Raw genomic sequence first — 23,500 nt, forward strand, 5'->3', positions numbered from 1 at the left:
GGGGACGGGGACCTGAGCCTATGGGAAAGGGAGGAGAAGGTGCAGCTGGAAGAGGTGGGTGAAGGGAGATGCCCAGCCCAGCACAGAAAGGAGAGCGTGCTGTACTTCATGGATGAAAAACCCTTGGCTGGCCAGCCTCAACCCCTAGAGATCTTCCTGGAAGCCATTTCCAAAGCCAAGAACAATGCAAGCGGAAAAACTCAATGGTTTGTTGCAGCGCAAAGCGTGCTTCACCGGCTGGTCAGCCCCCGTGACGGAAGGAGCGGGTCCATGGCTGTACCACACCAGGGCTTCGATAGATGTTTTGACCCCCAGACCACTGGGATGTGGCTGGCCTCCAAGCAGAGGGGGGCTGCAGGAGAGCTCCCACGGTGGAGCTACATGACCTACACAGAGGGGTTGGTGGAGCTGGGTCACGGCCACACTGACTTGACCGAGGGATGGTCCTGCTCCGAGCGAAGGCTGGATTAGAGACCTCCAGAGAGCCCCTCCAACCAACGTTTCAAGGAAACGACACTCAGTCCTCCCCTACAAGCACAAAACAATCCAAAGGCAAACGGTGCTGTCTGAGTGCCGAGCCGCGTTATACAGAAGCAAATAAAAGATCGCAGACACCGCGGGTCATCGCCAGGCAAGAACAACGGCAGATCAGAGCTGCGGGAACAAACGCTTCCCTTTGCGCAGCGGAGCTGCCTAACAAGGACAGTCCCACATCCCTCAGTCCTTCCCACCCCAAATAATCCTGCAGACCGACTGAGAACACTCATAAGGTACCATGGTTGGAGGCAACGTAAGCCGAGACTCTACCTCGTTCCCTCTAAGGTATATACCTCTATTTTTCCAGCAGTACCCCATGCAAAAGAAGACATGCCCCCAAACGTTTTAACAATGAAGCTGTTGGCACACTCGCCCAGCGCTTGGATCTCATTTAGTCCAGCAGTTTATTCAAAAGTGCATTTACAGTGGTGCCATCAAAACTCACGCTGTTGCCCTGAATTATCTGGAATTGAACTGAATCTACGGCTGTTTTCATCTTAATTCCTGGATGATGGTATTTACAGACCCAAGGAGTTCCTTGAAATAGCCATCTTTGTCACCTTCCCTCTGCTCCTCTGCCGCCAGCTCCTCGTACTCGCTGCGTAGGAGGCTGAGGGTGGTGCTGAGGGCCTGGTCCCCCCGGTAGCGCTCCTTGCAGAAGGCCATCAGCACGCCGACCGTCTTGAGGACCTTCTCCCGAGTGTCGTGTTCTGGCATGGCCAGCAGGTTGGAAACGACCACGCACCAGTCCTGCTCCACCACCGCCGGGACCAGCTTGACTTGCCGGTACTGCTGGATTTTCTCTTCCATTTGATCTCCGTGCTGCGAGTCCTCAAGCAGCATCTGTGGGAAGTGGTGGAACATGGATTAATATCCCTATCGGAGAGCAACTGCTCCCGGGAGATGACACATCATGGGAGAGGAGGATGCACGCCCCGTAACACCTGCCTTGGAGAGTGACTTGCAACAGAAAACCAAGACAAGGTTGTGTCCCGGTTCCCTGTTGCCCATGCATGAAGCTGGCCACAGGGGCTGGTTGCCCACCCTGGAAAACTCTCGGTGACCGGGGGTTTCAGTATCACACAGCCCTGAAAGGGGACGCAGGGGGGGAGGAAGTTCAGCAGAAGACCTGTGAAGTCTCTGGGTCTGCTGCTTTGGGCTGCTGGACAGGCTCCTTCAGCACCTAACAAACATCACCGCTTGGCTTCGTGCGGCTCTTATGGAAGAGATGGAGATCTCGGTCTCCTCCAGCCACAGCCAGAAAAATCTGGCTCCTCTTCCTCCCAGCCTGGTCCAGAAAAACCTGAATACTGAAATTCTGCAGGGACGGTGCCGAGACCAGAAAGGTGCCCGCAGGGACGGGGGCAGGCAGGGCTGCCGGCTCCCTTCCCAGCGAGAGAGACCTGTCCCGAGCCGGGGCCAGGGGGAGGAAGGGAAACCTCCCACCCCCCCCCGACACCCTTTGGGGCTTGGGTGCTGGAGCAGCTGTCGATAGCGTGAAATTCCCCAAACAGGCTCCGTTCCCCCAGTGGACCCCCCCGCTTGGCTGGTGGCCCCCTGTGATAATTACCACGTCTGCGCTTCGCTAATTAGTTCTGCCTAACGCAGGGCTGCTCGCCTCAGACTGCTGAAGGGAGATGAGGGCTTCTGCGGGGCTGGTGAGCAGAAATCCAGCCCTGGGGAAGGGAGAGGGCAGCCAGCGTGCCCAGGAGCTGCTGCGAGAAGCGATCGGACAACCCCGTCCCCGGGGGCCGCCTGGGTCCCCGAGGGTGCCCCGAACATTTTCTCTGACCTGTTCACCAGCTTGGCAATGGACTCCTGCCGTCCCCTGGGTGGGTGCTGTGGGGAGCAGGATGGGACACAGTGGGGACAAGGAAGGACAGCGCCGAGGAGACCTCCCCTCTCCCGGTCCCCCGAGAGGGCTGCCTGCTAAACCCCCACTGGCCATGCAGGATTTGGGGTAAAAAGGAAAGAAGGCGGCAGAAAAAGCTGTTCAGAGCCCCGGCAATTTGTGCTTCAGCGCAGAGAGCTGCCGATGGTAGTTTACGATTGTCATACCAACCTATTTGACTGTCACCCAGCCCACCCCAAATCTGCCACCCCGCTCGGACCAGCCCTGCTCCCCGGCGGGCACCGAGGGCTCTCCCATCTTCTCCGCAGACTCGGAAAGCGAAGGGGCTGGGATCGATACGTGGCGTTCCCAGCCCGAAGGACAGCAAAAAAAAAAAAAAAAAAAAAAAAAAAAATCATTGTTTTAACATAAACCTGAGAATTTGCCGGGGCTGCGGACTGCCCCCAGCCACAGCGGAGCTGGGAACAGATGGGGCTGCCGGAGGGGCGGCCGTAAAACGTGCAGCAGGAGTGAACGGTTCTGGTAAAATGCCCACGTACGCTCCCTCTCCATGCGAGCAGACAGACAGGATCGCTGCGCGTTAGAGCCAGCACCTGATAAGATTTCAGACCCGCTAAAATAATTTGCACCTTTACAAAGTCTCCTGGAAAACAACTGTTTTAAAACGCAGACGTTGCTCTGCAGTGCCTGAAACCCAAGTATTACAGCGGTAGTAATCGGCAGGGCAAATTGGCTATAAACTGAGTGAAAGTGGATTTCATTTCCATTCTCCGGAGTGAGAGAAACGCACAGACTGAACAACAAGCGATGGCAAGGAAAGACGGGTTTTAAACTGACATTTACAGCAGTAATCCAAGGTATTTGAAAATAAAACGCTTAACGTTGCGGGCTCGGCTCCAGCGAGGGACACGCAGGCAGGCACGGGCACAGCAACAGCGGCTGGTCCCCGGGCACTTGGCTGGCAGCCGGCGGCTGGACGCCGCAGCCGAGCTCACTGCAAGTCCGGTGCCTATTTTCCCTACTCAGGTCCTTGCCATTTCGTTATTTAAACACCCTCGGGTGGAAACGGCGATGGCAGTTTAATGAAAAATAAAGATTTAAGCTCGCTCTGGGCTCTCCCAGGCACTCAGCCCCTGCAGTAGAGTCCCCTCCAGCCCACGGGCCACATCCCAACAGCACGGACCAGCACCGATACTGGATCGGCCCCTCCTCACCCTCGTTCTGCAAGAATGCTTGAGGGCCCCTTTGGCTCGGTGAGGGGATGAAGGTGGGGAGTGCCTGGCCGGGTCCCATCCCCTCCCTCCCGGCTCCTCACCTTCTCCACGATGAGGTCGTAGAGGAGCGTCACCACACGGACGTGGAGGGTCTCCATCCCCTTCTGCCTGAAGAGGCTCCTGAGGACCTGGAGGCCGCCCAGCTTGAGGAACTGCTGCTGGGCGTAGGGGAAGTGTCTCAGCATGGAGGACAGCGCGAAGAGAGCCTGGCGGGGAGAGAGGTCCATCAGCACGGTGCCCACAGCCGCCGCATTTGGTGCAGCCTCTCTTCATGGGGACAGGAGAAACATGCTCCAACCCATTTGTGCGGAGCTCCCCGGCAGACGCATTCAAACCTCTCCTTGCTGAGGGGCATCTCCGAGAGTCCCCTTTTCTCCTGACCCCAATCCTCCCCAGCGCTGCGAGGCTGCCTGAACTTGGGTGACTTCCACCCAAACTCCAACCCGGACTGTCACCGCGTTTGCTAGAACGATAACCCAGAGTGACCTGTGGCCAGCACCTGAACAGACCCAACACCATCGCTTCTCCTCGCAGTTCACCCCCACCGGTCCTCGGTACGGAGCCCAGCTACGGGCTAAGGACGGGGCGAAATGGGGTCCAGCACCGCTCAGCAGAGCCTGATCCCCTCGAGGTGATTTGGACACCTGGGGAACGTCCTCTTCCTTGCACCCACATGGCCGGAGTACAAGACCATGATGTTTCCTAGGACACAGCCCCAAAACAGGGTCTGTCACGGTGCAAGCATCACCAGCATGCCCGCACTTGCCTCCTGGGCCTTGAGTGGCACGGGGTTAACACCGAGGAGGCAATTAGGGGCCAACCGGCTGAATCTTACACTCGTCTAGTTTTTACAACTGCAGGTTGCAGAGGGGACGGGCTGGCGCCGCCCGGGGCAGGGCTCCTGCCCGAGCGGGGACGGGGATGCTCATCTGGGTGCCTGCCAGCGAGCAGAGCCGGCTCCTCCGCACACCGAGGTGGACCGTGCATCCCCGCTCTCCGCAGACAGATCCGAGCTGACAGCCATCTCTTCCCCAGTCCCATTTGTTTCTATTTTCCATCTTCCGAGTTGCCGCTGGTGAATTGGAGGATGTTTCCATCTCCTTTTTTAACCATAGGCCCAAGGACAGGGGAGGGAAGAAATGCACTTTTGGCCTCGCTGCTGCACACCGCTGCGAGCGCTGGGGCAGAAAACCCACCGGAGCGGGAGCCATGGGCTGCTGCCCCTTGCAGGAAGGGCCTGGGGCACCGACCTGTCCTTGGGATCCTGGCCTGGAGAGAGACAGGAGACCGTACACAGCATGGGAACTGGAAATTAAAAGCCTCTGTCCTCCTGGAAAAGGGGGTTCAGCCCTCGGAGGCTCTCGTAAGGCCACGTGTGAATGTGGACAATACTGAGCTCATCGCTCTCGCTCTTCTCCAGAGAAGGCTGCCAGCAGAACGCGTTCAGGCTCACTGGAAAGAATTGTCCTGCACCCACCACCCAGGGCTTCAAGCGATGTTGGTGGGAGCCTCTGGATGCCCAGCCATCCCTCCCCACCCCAAAACGAGCTCCGGATTGAGCCACGGGTGCTCCTGGGAGGAGTTTCTGAGCATGGAGCGTCCCGTGGTGCACTTCTCTGGCCGGGACCTCCTCACACCCGTGGCTGAAAGCAAAGGGGTTCCCCAGCCTCTCCCGTGCCTTTCACTCGCTGGAGAACTCTTACCATGGACTAAAGGGGAACATGTTTGCGGGAGCTTGTTAAAACACTCGCAGCACACCGCCGCTGGAATAACAGCAGGTGCATTAAAGATGAATGAAAGAGCTGGTGGTTCCCTCGCCCCGCCGAACCCCCTCTCGCAGGAGGTCACCGTGTTAAACGGTGGGGCTGGGTTTTCGGGAGCAGCCAGATAATTTTACGGCCCGTAAACAGAGGTGGCATCACACTCTAAAGCGAGGGTAATGAGATCTCATGCTCCAGGGAGTATGGTGAGGAAGGAGGGAGGGAGGCGGCGAGGAAGCCCCCACCCCGATGGACAGCACTGCACATTTGGCTGGGGGCTCTCAGCGCCGCTCGGCTTGCTCCAAAGCCACCGCCAAAGGCAGGACACGGGGCTGGCTCCAGCAATTAGCTCCTTCCAAACGTCAGCTCCCATGTTTGTTAGCCTCTGATCGTTACGCCTGCCACGGGGACCCCCACCTTTTCTCCCAGAGGAGCCGCAGCACCGAGCCCTGTCCCCCGTGGGGCTGGCAGAGCTGCTGTGCATGCTGCTGCTGGCAGCGGGGGCGAGACCCGCAGCGCCGGGGGCCAGGGCTGCCGGGGGGGGGTCCAGCACCCTGGGGTGCACTGGAGCCCACCCAGCATGGGGAGCAGCGCAGGGTCCCACACTCTCACGATGTCAGCGATGCCCCGAGGAGCGCTTACGTTCAGTTCAGCACAAAAACGGCTTTACCCAGAGGTGCATCCCTGCCCGCTCACCTTCTTCTTGACAGCCAGGGGTTGTTCTGTAGCCAGAATAACCAGGAGCTTCTGCAGCGCGCCCCCCTCAATTGCTTCTATCTGGACTTTGGGGTTGCTGCAGGGACAAAAGCAAAAGGCAGGTCACCAACAGAGCGGGGCACGGCAGGGTGGGACGGACGCTGGGTCTGTCTGGGGCAGCACCCCACAGCGGACACGAACGAGGGTCAATCCCCCCAGCTCCCACCAACCACGGCTCACAGTTATGGAGAAGGTGCAAAGCCCTGCAGGCCACCCCAAACACAGCACATGACCGATGCAATCTGAAGTGATAGCAACAGGGCTGAGGAAGGGCATCACCCCACCACGTGCCCACATCCTACCTGTCTTCCCCTGGCAAGGAGCCCTGCCCTGCGTTTCCCTCTCTGCTATTGATCCTCTCACTTTGCATCGCATCTATTCCTTAACGGCCTTTTATTTCAGCTCTCGCTTTCCCCCTCTCACGCTCCTTGTTTGCTGTTAACATGCTGATTTATTTAAATGCTCCTGTGCTGCAGCACCAGCCCTCCAGCTCACCTGAAGGAAGGTCCTGCTTGTCCCCGTCACCTCTGAATCACAAATTACTCCTGGTCTCACCACCCACACACCTCTCGCATCGAGCGCTTTTCTCCAAGGACTACAAATGGCTAAATCCATCCTTCTGTCTGCGAGGACCAGGCTAAAATTTCAGGTCTGGATGTGAACAGCTGCCCCGGGTGCAGGCAGACGAAGACAAGCCTTGCCCACCATCCGTGCTGCCCCAGGCAGGGGCACCTCGGCCACACAGATGCTTTGCAAACCCACTTCTAGTACGTCTTTGAAGGTGGCGGAGAGGTTAGATGCTACTAGCTCCCTCTTTGGCAGGGCTTTCACAGCCTGAGCACAACGTACCGGCTGTCTACATCCCTGATCCCAGGTCTCTCGCGCTCCGAGGAAGAGCTCCAGCACTTCAGCCTTTGCTCGACTTTGAAGCAGCAATCGCACTGCAGCCAGACAAAGGTCACGCATCCCTGCTACAGCAAAACACCCACAGCTCTTACCGCTACCAGAAAGCTGCTGGAGCAGCCAGTGCCAAGCATTGTCCAAGAAATAAGAGAGGCGGAGGCAGATAGGGTCATAAACAAACAAAAACAGAAGACAAAGGGACTTGGGCAGGGAGCAGCTTTGAATTAAACCCATCGCTCCCAGAAATACAGCAAAACACTAAGCTCATCTGTGTCAACCAAGGTGCTGGGCAATCTCTCCAACCCTCCCTGCTCCATCCAGGCTTTGCTTCTCACGCCATTAGGAGTCATCCATGGCTCAGAGGAGGCAGATCTGGTGTGCGGGTTCCTGACTGCCATTACCAGGCTGACCTCAAGGCAGGAAAAGGGGGGTTGTTGAAAGCCACCTTTGATTTCTCCTTCCTCACCCGCTTGCTGCGGCAGGCACCCAGGCAGAGCCACGGCGCAGGCACCCTTCAAAGGAGGGGGACATCTGTGACCTGCCTGGACAGGGCAGGAAGGAGAAAGAACGAATCCAGGGGCTTCAGGATCCTCCTGCAGAAGAGATTTTCGCAGCGTGGTCCACATGTGCACCCGCAGACCCCCGTGTGCCGGCACTGCAGCAGCCCCAGCAGCCCTGGGAGCAAACCAGCTTCTGGTAGTGCCTGGGTCCAGGTGGGACCTGATGCATGTTATCCCCCATCCTCACCATGCCAACAGGCTCAGCAGGGTCTCCTGCAGCAACAGGATGTTATTTCCCACCTCAACATGGTGGGAAACGACCCGTGTGGCCAACCCCCTCTTCTTGCAGAGCAGCGATGGCACCTCTGATGGCCTGGCCTGGGCTCTGATTTTGGAGAGTCAGGAGCCACCACAGGCCAACAGCATCAGCCCCAAAACCTTCAGCTGCCCCCAGGCAACCCCTGGACGCAAGGCAATTTCCCCCCAGATGACAACCGCTGCTCTCATCTCCAGCCATACCTGCAGTCACACGGAGAGCCACGGCCCCTCCAGCACAGGCAAGGCCCAGGGACGGGGCTGCAGCCCTGCAGCATCATGGCGCCCTGTCCAGCCTCAGCAACTTCTCCCAGGGCAAAGATGGAGAGAAGAGTACAACGGTGGGATGGAGGACAAACAGCTCCCAGAGCACCCAGGGGTTGGCTGAAGACCGGTCTAACATATCCCAGCAGGCGGAAACGTGCCAAGTGTGACCCTCACCTCAAAAGAGACAGAGATAAGTAATATCTGTCCTACAGAAGTGAATGAATCCTGCATCGTTTTGGTCCAGGTGGATTTATAAGCCAGGCTTGTGATTAGACTCCTTTGGGAGTGCAGAGACGTGACACCCAGAGGGCAGCAAGGAAATGCAGCAGTGAGAAGGAATACACGTACCAAAGTCGCTGAAGGTGCCTTCAGCAGAGAGTTGGGCACAGACGGTGCTTGAGCTGGGACGGCTGAACACTGCTGTGCTCACCACAACAGCACGAAACCTTCTCCTGCAGAGGCTGGGCAACACGAGCGCAGCCGCCGGGGCCGTGATCAGAGCCCTGTGCATCTCCAAAACCCACCCAGCCGCTACAGGAGACGCACAGACTCTGGCCTGCCGTGCCAGGCTCTGCTGCAAACCAGGCAGGAGGGGGAAGAAGAGGGTTTTTTCCAGCTCTGTTTTTCCAGCTCTGTTTTTTTCTTTTTGGTCTCTGCCTTTGTCTGCGTAAGGTTGGGTTGTGCTTGTTTCTGCTTCAGGCTTTTCTAGGGGAAGGCACGGCGTGGAGATTTGGCTCTGCCCGGCACATCATCAGCCATGCTGTCAATGCTGGGGCTCCGTGACTGGCGCGAACAAGAGGCAAAGAAACCACAGCTGCATTTCCAGACCCCAAGGAGGAGCTGGCAACTCTGACGCTCAGAAAATACAACTTCTGATCCAAAAACTCAACCAAATTTCACATGCAAGTTACTCCGGGAAAGGGAGACCAGAGTAAGTGCAGAACGAGTTTGCAGGCGGGCACTTTTCTGAGTATAACTGCACTGAAAGGAGACTCTCCTATGCTGGAGACCTCTTAGCGCCACTCAAGGAAAACGTTAAGTTTGGGATATCCAAGTTATTTTGTCACATTTATCTAAAATAAATAATAAAAACTCCTACAGCAAGGGACGCAACTGAAAAATTGGTATGCCTTTTAATGCTTGGTTGGTCACCTGGAGGATTAGATCTAATTAAAATCTCTGAACCATGGAGTTTTTGCCAAGGAGCACCTCCAGAGGTTAGGAAGCCTTCCTGGATGGTAGGCGTGCTGCTCACTTCTCAATGTTTCTGTTGTTTAATGTCTCTACTATCAATAGTCCAGGCTTCACGCTAACAAAAAAGCTCATTTGAGAGTTTGGAAAACTCAGCACAGATCTGTACAAATTACACTGTCAAGCCCAGGGAAAAGCAGCCTGAACAAAATAAATACAATGAGACAGACTGTGGAGCACTCACATGGGAAATTCAACCTGTGCTAATCTGCTAATGGATAAGAGGATGGTGGCACTAGCAAGAAATTCACTGAAATGAAACTCTGAGGCTGGGATAGAGACTGAATACAGCCTACAACGACACCCCCTGATGCTACAGTGATGGCAAAGATTTGGGAGCACTCAACGGATGAGATTAACCAGCCTCAAACCTGGGTGAGGAACAGGCACAAGGCTATGGGGACTCGACAGAAGTGCCCTGCCCAGGTTCAAGCGGCTTCCCAAGAGGGCTCCTGCATGTGCTAAATGCAGCCCCGGTTCGCCCTGGGAGGACCCACCCCAACTGCAGGGCCACAACGCATCCCCTCCTGATATGGCCCTCACCACACGTCCGAGGTTCTTGTCCCTCCCAGCCATGTGGCCCACGTCCATCACATCCATCTCTCATTCTGTTCCTGAAGAGTAGAAAACAAGGCTGGGTACAGGCTCATCATGATTGATCCATGCAAGAAACCACCTGGGTGCTGGGGTTAACTAGCACGCTGCTGGTGTTCACGCTGGCCAAGATGCACTGAGCAGGGATGAAGAGGTCAGGGAGACCGGCAGGAATCCCTACTGCCCACACATGACCATGCCGTCGTCTCTGAGCAACTCCTGAGAAAGCTCTGTCCCTTGCAAGGTGGGCTTTGTCCTTGGACAGAAGATCCTGAACTTCTTGAGACATGGGTCATCCATCCCAGATCATGAGATGACCTCTGAACAGCTCTGGACATGGGCCACCAGACCCTCTTGATACAGATCCTGGAGACAATACCCTCTTTCCCAGGGTGTTGTCTACAGTCTACTCTCTGTGCTTTCAAATCCCAACCCAGGCTGATCCTCCACCCAACTCCAGATGTCCCTGCTGCCTGCAGACAACCCTGCCTCTCCTCACCTCTCCCAGGGATCTCCGCAGACGGGCTCACCCAGCCTGTCAAAAGCACACCCCAGCACTTAAGACACACCCTTGTGACCACAAGACAAACAACATTTATGTTTCCCACTGCTGCCTCCTTCCGAAGCTCCTGGAGTTGTGACTTTGCCGAGCACAAACTTCATGTGCCATTTCATCAGCCCAGCACGTTTCCCTCTCGGTGGCTGGAGGAGGGCGACCGTGCCCTTCGGCGGAGAGGGGAAAGCACAAATGCAGGGGAGGGAAAGCCAACAGAAAACCTCCATCTGAGCCTGCCTGCTGCAGCTCGCAATGGCAGAAGGAAACACTCCATTTTCTGCCAGTTTATATTTCACTGCGTTGGAGTTACAACTTCCGACGAAAGGCCAGAAATTATTACAGTCAAGGCTTGTCTGCCAGAACACCGCAAGCCTCAACAGCGCACGGAGAGGGGAGCAAAAGTAATAAAAACAAGGGCTGATGCGCTGTGATCAGTGCTATCAGAGTAAAACTGAAATGAAGTTGCCGCAGCGCCCCAGCGACCGGTGACAGGTCCTGCCTTGGGCGGGTGGTGAAGGCAGAGATGGGACTTGGCATCTTCCACCAGCTGCCAGGTCGGGATGTTTGCTCCTTTCTTCCTTTTTTTCTTCCATTAAAGCTCTTTGTGGAAGCAGCAAGACCTTAGGACGGGGATGACCGGCCAGAGGACCCACCAGCATGATGGAGGCTTCCTGGAGGAAACATGTTCTCGCAAGCTGGGATCAGAGCCCTCCAAACAGCCTCTCCACGCGCTGTAGCTCGTAATCCCACACACGCTGCAATTCCCCCGCACCTTGCTGTCGGGCTGTTAGGGACCTGCTTGTGGGATGGATGCTGTTTCTCCCTGGACATTGTTTTGGGCATGCCAAGGAGCAGCACCGGTATGGGGGACACAGCTGTTGCTCCTGAAAATCCAGCACGGGCTTCTCTGCCATTCTCACTGGCAAACTCATTACATGGAAGCAGCTGCCATTTCGCTGGAGAGAGGATTTTTTAGAGTACTATCCATTAAGAGATACTCTTACCCTAATTCCTCCTAGGATGACCCCAAGTACACGTGCACAAATTTAGGAGAGGCTTTTCAAAGTGTTTCCAGACCACACATGAGAGGGGCATGGGAAGACTGAAAAGCAGCAACGCAGCCCTGAGGCAACAGCGGCTCTTGAGTTACACGGGAACTTGCAATACGGCAGCAAAATTAGATTTAAATTAAAAAAAAAAAAAAAAAGAAAGAAAAGCCAAGTGGTGCGGAGGGACCTGGAAGCACAGAGCAGGGCAGGCAGGCAAACGTTCTCATCTCCACTGCTCCGGCAAGGACACACAGAGAATATTTATTTCTCGGCCTGCTTGTTGTACAAACCGCACGAGACCCCAGAAAAAAAAGGGTCACCTTCTTACTCTGAGCAACCTGCCGAAGCCAGGTAGAGAAAGACCAAAAAGAGGTGCGAATGGGGGAGCACAATGGAGGGGATGCTCCTGCCCGGCAGGAGCAGGGTGCTGAGCACAGCACTTCTCCTGCCCTGGCTGGAGCGTGTCCCGCTGCGGCGGGGGCCGCACACCCGCTCTCATGGCCACCGGCTGCTGAGCTACACCAGCATCCTCCCCAGGGCACAGGGAGGTAAGCCTGGAGAGCTCGTGCTTTGATGAAAGCCTGGCATGACGGTGAAAAGGCATGATAATCACTGGGCTAGACAGGACTTAATGGGTCTCTTCTCTCGTCAGAACCAGCAGTCTGCGATGCCACGTGGGAAATCAAAGCCAGGATCAAAGTCTGTAAGTCTGTGAAACAGCCTAAAAAATTTAGTACAGTCTATTTAGCTTGTGCTATAACCTGAGGATCAGAAAGAGGCAGCAAGGCAGCATGGCTTACCTTGCCCTCCCCCTCCCTCCAGCCCCGCTCCCCAGCTTTCACTCCAAAATCTGTTAACAAAGAAAATGAGAGTGCACCAATGCTTTCCTCGCAGGAGAGTGAAGTGGCTTGAGGCCGAAATGTACCTACGATGGCATTACAACTCCAAGCCTTGCCTGGCTTCTTGTGCCTCTCAACCTTTCACACCCAGGTAAGAATTTGAAAGGCAATGGAAAAGGTCATTTTTGTGAGTCCTGGAAACGAAAAGCAATACAAGCAGGGTCACATGTGAAAGGCCACCAACTTTTTCAGAGGCCTCTGTATTTGGGAGGATTTCTGACAGCTCTTGTAAGTACATTCACGTTAAAAGTACCTGACAAATAATAGATAGAGAGATAAAACTGATCATTACAATGTCAACGCTTAAAGGTTTGACTGGAATTCAGTAATTCCAGCCCGAACTATAGCTGTAAATCTGAGACTCTGAATAAGCGCAGAAAAAAGAGGCAGGATAATCAGCAGCTCATTAATACTTGCACGATTGAATTTTAGATTGCAGTTTTAAGAAAAGACAAAAAAAGCATTAAAATAGTCCAAGTGAGAAGTGACACATGCAGAGAATACGCTTTCCTATTGCATTCAAAGCACTGGCTACAGCATGAACTATCCCCATCGGAAATGACTGCGGAGCAGCTGCAGCGAGCCCAGCCGGCTCCGAATCCACAGCTTCCCAGGTGCGCGCCAGTGGGCTACATCTCCTTCCGAACTTTGTTCTTAAGAAGAGGATAACCGGGACAACTCAATGCGAACAATTCTGCAGCCCCCCCCACCCCGTCCTCTGAAACAACCACCCTGGCTCTGCCGCGGGATGCCAGCAAATGATGCTTAAGCACGGGGTTGGTGAATCTCTCACAAAAATACATATTTAACACAGAGGCTTTCCGTTATTGCAGAGTCCCACGCTATTGAAATGGAAATGGGACATTTGCACGCACAACATGAGACGTACAGGGTGATAATAAGATAACCCCAGCCCCAACAAGGCTGCCTGCGACTATTCAGAGTTAGAGGAGGAGGGAGGAAGCACAGACACCCCCAAAGCCCCCACCGAGGTCCGCATGCAGCAGAAGTGGCCTAGAATTCTTCTCCGAGCATCAGCTCAAATCTGAGTTTATCACAGACAAAGGCCATCAGAGCTACGACTTAAGGAGATTAAAAACCACCCAGGAAAACGGAGTCCTAAGTAGTTGTGCCGATCAAAATACAGCGAAGAAGAAAGTGGGGGTGAGGGGGGAAAACCTGACAAAAGGAAAACTTGGTTTCAATAGGCAACACAATACAACAATTTTGTATGAAAGATGTGAAGCATAAAAGAGATGTTAGATGTTCAAAAGCAGAGAATATAGGAGAGACATAAAAAAAACCCCCGAGAAGATGAAAATCTCCACTTCAATGCAATGCTGCCTTCTCACTTTCTACCAAGCCAGGCGCTCATCACAGTAGCGGGGGAGCAGCAGCATCCCTGTGAGAGCAACATGTCTCAACATGACATAATGGATTACATAAATGCAAGTATGGTTTTTAATGAGCAATTAGGTTATTGAGTATTTGTTGCTAAGAGGAGAATAGAACTGCAGAGAGCAAGTTGGAGCTGAGTATGTGATTCTGTGATTTTGATGGGCTAATGTGATACTTAAACCAAGGGAGCATGAGTTACCCCAGAGAGGCAGAAATAGCGTGGAAGACTGCCTGGGAAAAGCTGGGGGAACCTTGGCTTGCTATCGACCATATATCTGCGTCCCAGGCACCAGCAAGAGATAGCTGAGCTTCTTATGAGCCCTGCAACGTCCCTGCTGAAAGCAGGAGGGCTATAACATCCCACTACAGCCAAGCCCTGAGCTCCCTGGGGGTACAGCGACGTCGGGTTTAACTGGGGCAAACTCCGCTCTCAGATACACGATGTAACTAGGAATTACCCAACGTGAGTTTCTGGCCCTTTGCAGTCACAACGATTTCGAGTTGGAAGCACAGAGCGGAGCTACTTCTCGTGGTGCGGCCAGGGTCGAGAGCCATCGGGAGCCCCGCGGGGAGGGGACCCGGCTTGCCTAAGCCCAGAGAGGGCAAGGCTAAGGCGGCTAATATTTTGGAACAGGGAAAAAAAAAAAAAAAAAAAGAGAAGAGCTGCAGTGCTGTCATGTAGCATAACAGATGGATAATTAGATTTATATGAAGAGCTGTAAAAGTAAGTAATTAAATAAAAATACAGAATAGCGAATGTGCCGCAGCGAGACACCTCGTAAGGGTGCAGAAAGCCCCAGCGACAGGGGAGCGGGTGGCAAAGCCAGGGCACTTGTTTGGGACAACCAAAACAAGGACTTGCCCAAAGCGTGACTGCTCCGGAGAGGAGCGATGTGAACAGAGGGACTGAGTTGAGCTGCAGCGAAACCCTTCCTCCTCCTCACCTCTCCGCGGAGCAGAGTAGAAGAGTGAATACCAGCTCCGGACAATTAAATCTTAGGTGCCATAACAAAATCAACTGCGCCAAATTGTTCTGCTGAACACACACAAACTGACAGGTTGTATTTGTATCTGTAGAAAAAAGGTACCATGAAAATGGGCTGGAGATCGCACACAGTAACAAAGAGCCCAGGCAGGAATCCTGCCGCCCTGGCACGTGTGAGGCTCCCGAGGGCACCCCCAGAGCCCCTCTCTTCTCCTGACCCTCACCTTCGCCAGCTCTGAGCTTTATTTTAGTGCCAGCACATACCCCCCAGCTACGCAAACATGGACGGGTGACTTTCTGGTCTGCTTTGGAGGGGGTTGTGCACCTAAAGCTCCCACTGACGCCCGGGCAAGTGGAGGGGTGCAGCTCTCAACAGCCTCAGATACCAGCTCAGCATCCACGAGTTTAATCAAAGACCCACAAACCATTTTATGATTAAAAAGCAAAGGTTTTTGGATTCTCGGCGCTATCGCCGTCACCCTGTCAGCACGGAGCCGGAGGAGCCTGCAGAGGAAAGGGCATGAAACAGCACCATCAAGGCTAGCCTATCTTCTCTGTTCTCCTGACGGTGAAGGATAGACCCATATAGTCCACTCCGAAGGGTCTGTCAACCCGCTGTGATTTAAGGGCTGGACTGGGTGACTCATGCCGCATCTGAAACGATCAAGGGGAACTGCGTGAGCTCTCTTCCAGCACAATGTGTTGAATGACTGATCCTTCCAGGTAGGTACGAGCAAGTGCTCCACAGTTCATGGAGAACTCCCCCCAGCACTCAGTCACCCAAACTAATGCTTTATTTTGAGGTGTAAATCAACCTTAAGGCTATACGTGCCATGTGCCATACAAAACACTCCCTATATATTTCTGAAAGCCTGTTAATTTTACCATAGATCAAACGCATATCGGTGCCTAAGGATGGGGTCTGTTTCATCAGAGGCTGCATTAACAAAAAGCGAGTGATTCTCTACGAGTGCAAGCAGAACTCAATTTATTTCCATGCCATTTTAGCCATAGCCCACAAAAATTGTGTTGATTTCTTTTCAAAAATCACAACACAGCAAGGAACAAGAACAATATTGCAGGATTAATACCACGTCCTTGAGCGCATCCAGTGTTTTTCATCACAGAGACTTCAAAGCACCCCCGATTTATAGACGGGGAAACTGAAGCGCTCCCAGGAGCATCGGCAGCCGCACCAGGGTGCAAAAGCATAAGTGCTGGGCTCCTGCCTCCCTGCTCCTCCCCTTCTTCACGCTCCTTTTCTCTGCACGCCTCCAGCCTCGTGGCTCCAAAACTCAGCTGGCCTAGGATGGTAGCAAATGCAGGAACACCCAAGGTCCTACCTAGCTCTTTGCTGCTGCTGCAGGACCCCTGAACAAGACCCTTCTGTGACAGTAACTCGCAGTGGGGCAGCTTTGCACAGAAGCATCCCTGCAAGATCTGCCATGTCGCACTGAGCATAATTCAAGGCATGCAAAGTTATTCAAATATTCCAACAAAACCTATACACACGCCTTAGGTAACATGAAAACACTGCAAAAAGCTGTCTGAAAGCACCGCGAGAAGAAAGCCTTAGTGCTAACTGCCGGGTTCCTAACACTTCGGTTTATATTCTCCAGCGGCAGCAAGTGCCTATCTAACACATCTCACTAATAATCTTGAGAGACATTAAAAGGTGGCCTGAGGCTAAGACCTTCGATTGTTATTCACTTTATTTGTTTGCTTGCTCATTTGAGCTGATTTTTCTTTAAGACAAGTGCTAACAATATTAAAAAAAAAAAAAGCAAGCCCTTGCCTGGCACGTCCCTGTTGGGAGTGCCAGCGGAGCGCAGGCACTCTCCAGCTCTTACCACGAGACACAAAGCGAAGTGTGAGAACAGGCACTTCACTTCTCTCCCTTCCAGCAGCATCTCCGAGATGCACTGTCCTATTTTAACCCTGCCATCTGTTTCGCAACTCTCTGCGTTCCTCCCGTAACCAAGGAAGGCAGTGCATTACATCAAGCAAATCTTTCTGTCGTCTCCCACCCATTTTTCTTACGGATGTGCCCCGGAGCACCCCCGAGTACCACGACGGAAGGTATTGCTCCTAAACAACCGATCTGCTCATCGCTTACGAGCCTCATCTCAATCCATCTCACTCCTCTACAGGGAAGGGAAGATGCTGGATCACAGGGAGAATCACACCCACTGCAGTGTCATGTTTTAAACTCTGGCTGTTCCTACTCTCACCGGGTTTAACAGTGCTATTAGAATCATTTTAGACTAGAAAAGTAGATTTGTTTCACTGAGTCATGATTCAAAAACGAGACTTTGCTCCATTTACAAAAGCAAATCACCATCTTGCAAATGCCAAGCACAGATCCCAGCTCCAAAAGCGAAGCCTGGGGAATGCTTCCAGCCAGAGAAAGAATGGAAAAGCTGCATCTGCAGAAGCTGGGAAACCTTTATTTATCTGGTTTTCATAAACAGAAAGCATGACCTGTGGAACACCAGCTCCTGGAAAAATCTAACAAACTCATTCTGCATCAAGCGACTTAATCACGCATTAATAGAGGGGAGAGCGACAGCAGGAGTGTGGCCACGGGACCAGGGACTGCGATGCTGCAACGCAACCCACAGACGATTCAAGCCAGTTCCTGGGTGGGAAGCCCTCAAAGAAAACTTGGGAGTCACAGAAAGCACCAGCAATTCTTTCTGCTTTCTGATTCATCCCTACTCAAACGCCCACATGCCACGGCAGAGGAGGCTGGAACTGCTACATTTAGGATGACATTTAAAAATCAAGGTTGTGCTGCTGATGGTCATTAAAAATCCAGCAGCATTTTTCAGAAACAAGTGGGTACTTGCATCGATGTCCCTGCCAAATACCAGCACAGCAGTAATTTTTCTAGCAGCTTCAGTTAAAAGATAAAGGAAAATTGCACCCACCTATAATTGCTGTTATTACTGTTGTTGTTTTTTAAACATTCACTATATACCTTTATATTTTCTAAATACAAAATAAGACGGAAACATTTCCCCAAACCTTTCTAAGTGTCAGATTCATCTCACTTAACATTAGACACCTAAAATTAAGACATCTAGCTCAGATGAGCTGCCTGGGGTCCCTCGGTGACGTGTTCCAACCTGTGGTCTGCACATCCCTGGAGACCCAACAACTGTTTCTGTATTTCCATGGGACTTGCCCAGGCTAATCCAGAAAGGCAAGTCTACAGTCCAAGGCTTTAGATTCACTCTAAAGGGGGCTGCACTATTTTGAAAGTGCCTGAGGAATTCACAGTCACCAGCAGCGAGCAGAAATGATGGTTTGCCCCATGGCAGGTGGGGCTGTCTTTGACTCCTGTCTTAGGATGGAATGATTTGTCTTTTGGAGGCTCTTTGTCTCTTTGGAGGTCTTTTTGTCTCTCTCGCCTGGCTGGAGATGGAGCCTGGATAGTTAGCTCAGGTGGACGCTCGTGAAGGAAGACTCAAGCTAGGTGATGTGGATCCCATCTTCAGAGAGAGGGTGAAGGAAACGCCTACGAATGACTGAATCAAGCTGAAGTCAAGGAGTTAAAATGACCAAGCTAGCTAATAAAATATGGTAATAATGCAATGAATTCACGTGCATAGATAAGAAACAAAGCTGTGGCAGGTACCACAGCTAAACTGGATACTCAGAAAGGGCTGGAGCAAGGAGAGGAAGCACGTTCAGAAGGGAACATTTTGCATAAAAGATGCAGTGGAGTCAGATAATTATGCAAGAAGAAGGGAATTTCAGCAGTGTCCTGCATCACTGACGGATAGAGAGAACGGATACCTCGACAAAGAAAGCCGACATGCCAATTAAGTTTTAATGACCCTAAAGGCAAAGAGAAAAAGCCCTCATCTGCTACAGTGGAGGAGGGAGCCAACAGACAGACTTAGCCTGGCAATGAAATGGTTAGAAAAAGCCAGAAAGATCTTGAGATGAACACTGTCTCTGTAATGGACAGCAGTGATACAAGCATCAGAGGTAGGTTCTGCGAGGCAGGAGGTAAGGGCTTAATCACCAGGGCAGAAGAAAGCTCTGAGAGCTGAGAGTGGTTGCGGAAGATGAGATGCCTGGATTCAGAAACAGCTTGAATGTGAAGGGTGAAGGAGGAAGCGGGGTGCAATTTATTCAACGCTCTGGAACTGTGGAAAGACATACGCTACGCAAATGTTAGTTGTGATGATCACTTCCCACTGCTAGACTTCGTTAAGAGAGGACGGGAAGGTGACACAACCAGAAGTTCACACATGTGCTGTGAAGGCGCAGGAGGAGAGACTTGCCAGTAATTGCCAGGATATAAAACCCCAGTCGATCGCAGCCTAGTAAACAAATCTGGGTCTGCATTCCCATCTGCCTTGTACCGAGGAGAGAGGGAAGCCGCTGCCCAGTGGGTCTGCTGAGGGCACGGTGCATGCCGCTGGGTGGTCTGCCTGCCCTGGGGTTGACGGGGTGCTGCGTCTGCCTTCAGAAGTTGATGGGGTGCTGCATCTGCCTTCAGAAGCTGTAGATGCTTAAGGAAATCACTTCAGAAACCGATGGTCCTAAATCGATGCTTCCTGCCCGACGGACATTCGTGAACCCATGTGGGAGCACCCTACGCTGAGCTGGTGTGGAGTGTCTCCTTGCCAACGTCCATCAGCTCAGCACACAGCAGTCAGACTGATTTCAGGCCATTTACACAAAGGAGCTTGCCACGGCCTCCAGCTGAGTACACAAACCCTATGAGATGAGAAGCCGCCTGCTCTGCGCTAATGACTAACGACATGAGTGCATCATCCTCCCTTGGCCATCCCCTGGAGTGTGAAACACTGGCCTCCTTCCCAAGCGGGGCTGCTATTACCTCCCACAGACAATATCCACTACTGATTTGTGACAATGAGATCAGCATCCACAAACGTCCTGCCTTCTTTTGTCCTTACTCACATCGTTCCCTTTCTGCTCCCCCCAGCAGCAAGGACACCAGCTTGCCACCAGACCAAGGAGGATCAGTACAGCTCTTCATCCTCCCCCACAGTAGGGGTTGGCTGTTCACCTTACCCCACAGTTGATGGTATTGAGTAGTACCAGCACAGCAAGGCGAGACGTTCCCCAGGTTGGGCAATGCAGGGTCCGGGTCAACAGGTATCGTGGGTGACGTGACCCATCCAAGCAGCTGTCTAGAAACCATCACCCCATGGAGAATCAGTCGCCACACCGACCTACCTCCTTCCCACTCTTCTTCTGCCTATTGTGCAAAAGCAAGAAAAAATTCTCAGTTTGATCTCAACTGATCAATTTGAAATTCAGCAATGGATGTCATCTATTCTTCTCCCCCAGGAGGGCTCACTGGACAGTAAGAGTTGGAGACAAACCGATTGTCGTGTTGGGAAATAGGACTTGGACAGGCTTTGTTTAAGTCCATCTTGCAGAACCAATTTGAACGTTTAGTTCAAATTCTCTCTCTTTTGTGTGCGTTCTCTGTGAATTCCCCAAATGCAGCAGGAATCTTCTAGCATGCTTGCCGTGGGATGAATCTGGGCAAGTTCCTGGTCCTCAAATGCTCATCCATGTATATGTCCTTCACGCTGCGCTGTGACAGCACGTGTCGCATAATGCCTTGGACAATCTGGGTCCACATATTTATGGCAATGGACCTCCGTGTTTCACGGCACAAATCCGGGGACCTACAGCTGACTGTGGACACATTACTCGTTCTTGAAATGTAGGCCACAAAGCTACTTTAGTTCTGCTTTTGCTTGTAAATCAGGGGCTTACATATGTAATTGGCCTAACCGTAAGAGCAAACAACAGCAGTGGTAGCACAGTGCCAGCAATTATTCATGCCTATAATAAACGCCTGTAAAACTGAAAGCCAGCCTTTAGAAATCTCGCTCCTCACTGCACATATGAAAAAACAAACACTCATTTGCAGGGCTTGGCCAGTGGAGTTTTTCATTTTGGGGGAGAGATCGAGGGGGGTAAGGATTTTTTTTTTTTTTCTTTTTTCATTCTATAAAAACACCACTCACGCCTACGTTTAGGTCACGGATTATTTTGGCTACATTTCAGAGTTTTGGAATAAACCCAATGACAGGCACGGAGGACAAATCTGCCCTGCGTATTCAGAGAGTAGGTCTCTGGGAACAAGCACAGCTGATCCCCATCCCTCAGCACGCAGGAAAGAGAGTAAACTGTTTACAGACAGCCCTTCTTCCCTGCCTCTGTGCTGAGCCAGCAGCGAGCCTGCAGATGAGCTGTCATCCCTGGAGATGACATACAACCACTTGGCCTTACCACTTCTGGGCAAACGACCCTGCGGCGCTATTCTGTGCGAGAGCAGAGATGCTGACCCGGTGTCTTGGACAGGTCCTACCAGTTAACGATGGCATCCTCGCTGATAAATCACTCCTTCAGGTCCAGCCACAAACAGCACGCTGCCTCTCTTTGCCCTCTTCAACCAACCGTGGCTACGTCTCACTGCAAGAGGGCAACGCAGCCGCTCTAGGACTTGCAGGATGAAAGGTGTGATGAGATCATTCTTTCTGCTATGCACATTTCTCATCCACAACACCAGAGCAACCCCTATAAAACTCTTCTAGCACGTTGCTGAAAATCAACATGGTCTTTCTTGATGCCAAAGACCCCACTGGCAACAGAAGTCCGCCCACTGGGTGGTCCTCACAAGCCCAGCAGACAACACCCTGCTGAGATACTACCGATTTTAGTCCTTGAATTGCCTTAACAATTAGCAAGGTTGAAAGGTGTTGACACAGTGTGCAAACGGAGTGAGGATGGAGTGACTGTCAGGGAGCAGACCGGCAGCCCGATGTGCTGGAAGGCACCACGCAGGTGTGGGTGACCACCAGCACCCTTTCACACAGCAAACTGGCATGTCACCCATACCAGTGCCCTGAAAAGCAATGCATCAAGTCTTCTCCTTGGTCCCTGCTGAGTGAAACACACGATCACCTATCACAAGATGCTACAGACGCCCTTCCACGCACACCTCCTCATACACCCGTTGGGCCAAGGGCTTCAGGGTCCGTGGTCCAGCAGCTTTGCTGGCCTCACGTTCCTCCAGCATCACGTCAGCCCTTTGCTTCCTCAACAACCAGGCAGCAACGGATTTCTCCCATTCCAACAGCAACTTGGAGCATGACAGTAGCAGGGACCTTCGACATGCTTTGGACCTCCAAGGTTAGAAGGCCTGAGATACTGACAGACTTCCTTAACCACGAATCAACCATTTTAAGTTCTCCTTTGGCATCTCTGGTTGTTTTTCTCCTGCTTTAAGCAGTGGCTGAGCATGAATGGGAAGAGCTCTGTAAGGACTGCTCTCCCTCTCTTCACTATGTAAAGCTTCCCTCTTCAGAAATTTTCTGTAACTACCAAGTTTTAGTATCTTCTGAAGGAAACTGCATTCATCACAGTTCAGAAGGGACCTTTTGGCCTAATCCCCACTAGAAAAACTGCCAAACTGATCCTCCCATCTCACAATTAACAGTGACAGAGACTTTGCCATACCGGGCGATGCGGTGCTGCTATGACAACAGGAACGGGAGACTCGTTAAGGGTCTCATCGAGAGGGATAACGAGCAATCGCGGCTCACAGAGAAGGCAGAAATCAATGAGAGCTGTTGATACCACAACATTTTGCTGGATTGGGCCAGGTATTTGGTGAGCTTTGAAAGGTTGACTCGCATTGTTACGGCGTGGTCGCCGTGAGTACAACTTCTGAGGACAGGCAGATTCCTGGGGAGTAGAGATGAATATTCATGAAGGAACTCAGTTTGGGAGAGGAAATGAATCAAGTGTGACAAATGCCGCCTATTAGGAAAGGAGGGTGGCGTCTATTTTTAGTGGAGTTAAGCAAACATTAAAGCTCACTCTCTAAGAACTCCAAATAATACCACTCACTGGCTCTGCCTCTCCATCGCCAGATAAGAATTTAGCAGCACGTTGCCACCAGCCAAAACCCACTCGCCTGAACAGAAGTTTTCCGATTTAGCCCCCGTACGTGTTTTATAAAAATAAAAGTTTTAATCTCTAATCTGCATAGGAAGATGTGACGGTTTCCACCAGGATTCATTCCCCCCCCCTCCCCAGAATCATAAGGCTTGAAGGAACCTTTTTAAGACGGAAGAAAACGCTGCATTCAAATCTCCTAAAAGAGCACTCACGCGGAGCTGTAATCACTTCAGATGCACAGAATTATCAGGAGGAGAAAATTCATCTCACTTAGAATCAAGACCCAATTTGAAGCAGAAAGGAAGAGGCTTGGTTTGCCGCCGTGCCAAGCACTCAGACTTTTCACTGAAGTCAAAGAAGCTACAGCTGCTCAGAGCCATTGAAAATCATGCCCAGAATCTCTAGCGAAACTTGTTTGCAGAGATGGCAGCAGGCTGATAAGGATGTTGACTATTTCAAATAGGCCCACATTATTTTATATTTTTAGAGATACTTAGCCTGCCCATTATTATTATTAAGCAGAGGTGGAGTATTTACTGCCTGCTTCTCGGAAATCTGTAAAAATGCTGCCTTTCAGCAGGCTCTGCTTTTCTTCTGGTGAACATTAGAGAGTTTCCTTCTCTCATTTTTCAGGCTTATAAG

General features: G+C 52.2%; 1 protein-coding gene across 10 annotated transcripts in view; it reads right to left on the reverse strand.

Moving 5' to 3' along the window:
- Positions 1-773: 773 nt before the first annotated feature.
- SIL1 (SIL1 nucleotide exchange factor) overlaps positions 774-23,500 on the reverse strand; it is a 98,712-nt gene continuing 75,985 nt past the window's right edge. For all 10 annotated transcript variants that reach the window (XM_076349763.1, XM_076349762.1, XM_076349769.1 and 7 more), the window contains 3 exons: positions 6,120-6,216; positions 3,705-3,869; positions 774-1,380 (listed from right to left, as the gene is read on the reverse strand). In XM_076349763.1, coding sequence (XP_076205878.1) covers positions 1,030-1,380; positions 3,705-3,869; positions 6,120-6,216 — 613 coding nt within the window. In that variant the 3' untranslated portion in view covers positions 774-1,029. The remainder of the gene's footprint in view (positions 1,381-3,704; positions 3,870-6,119; positions 6,217-23,500) is intronic.

This window comes from Aptenodytes patagonicus, chromosome 12 (genome assembly GCF_965638725.1).
Source record: "Aptenodytes patagonicus chromosome 12, bAptPat1.pri.cur, whole genome shotgun sequence".
Taxonomy (NCBI): domain Eukaryota; kingdom Metazoa; phylum Chordata; class Aves; order Sphenisciformes; family Spheniscidae; genus Aptenodytes; species Aptenodytes patagonicus.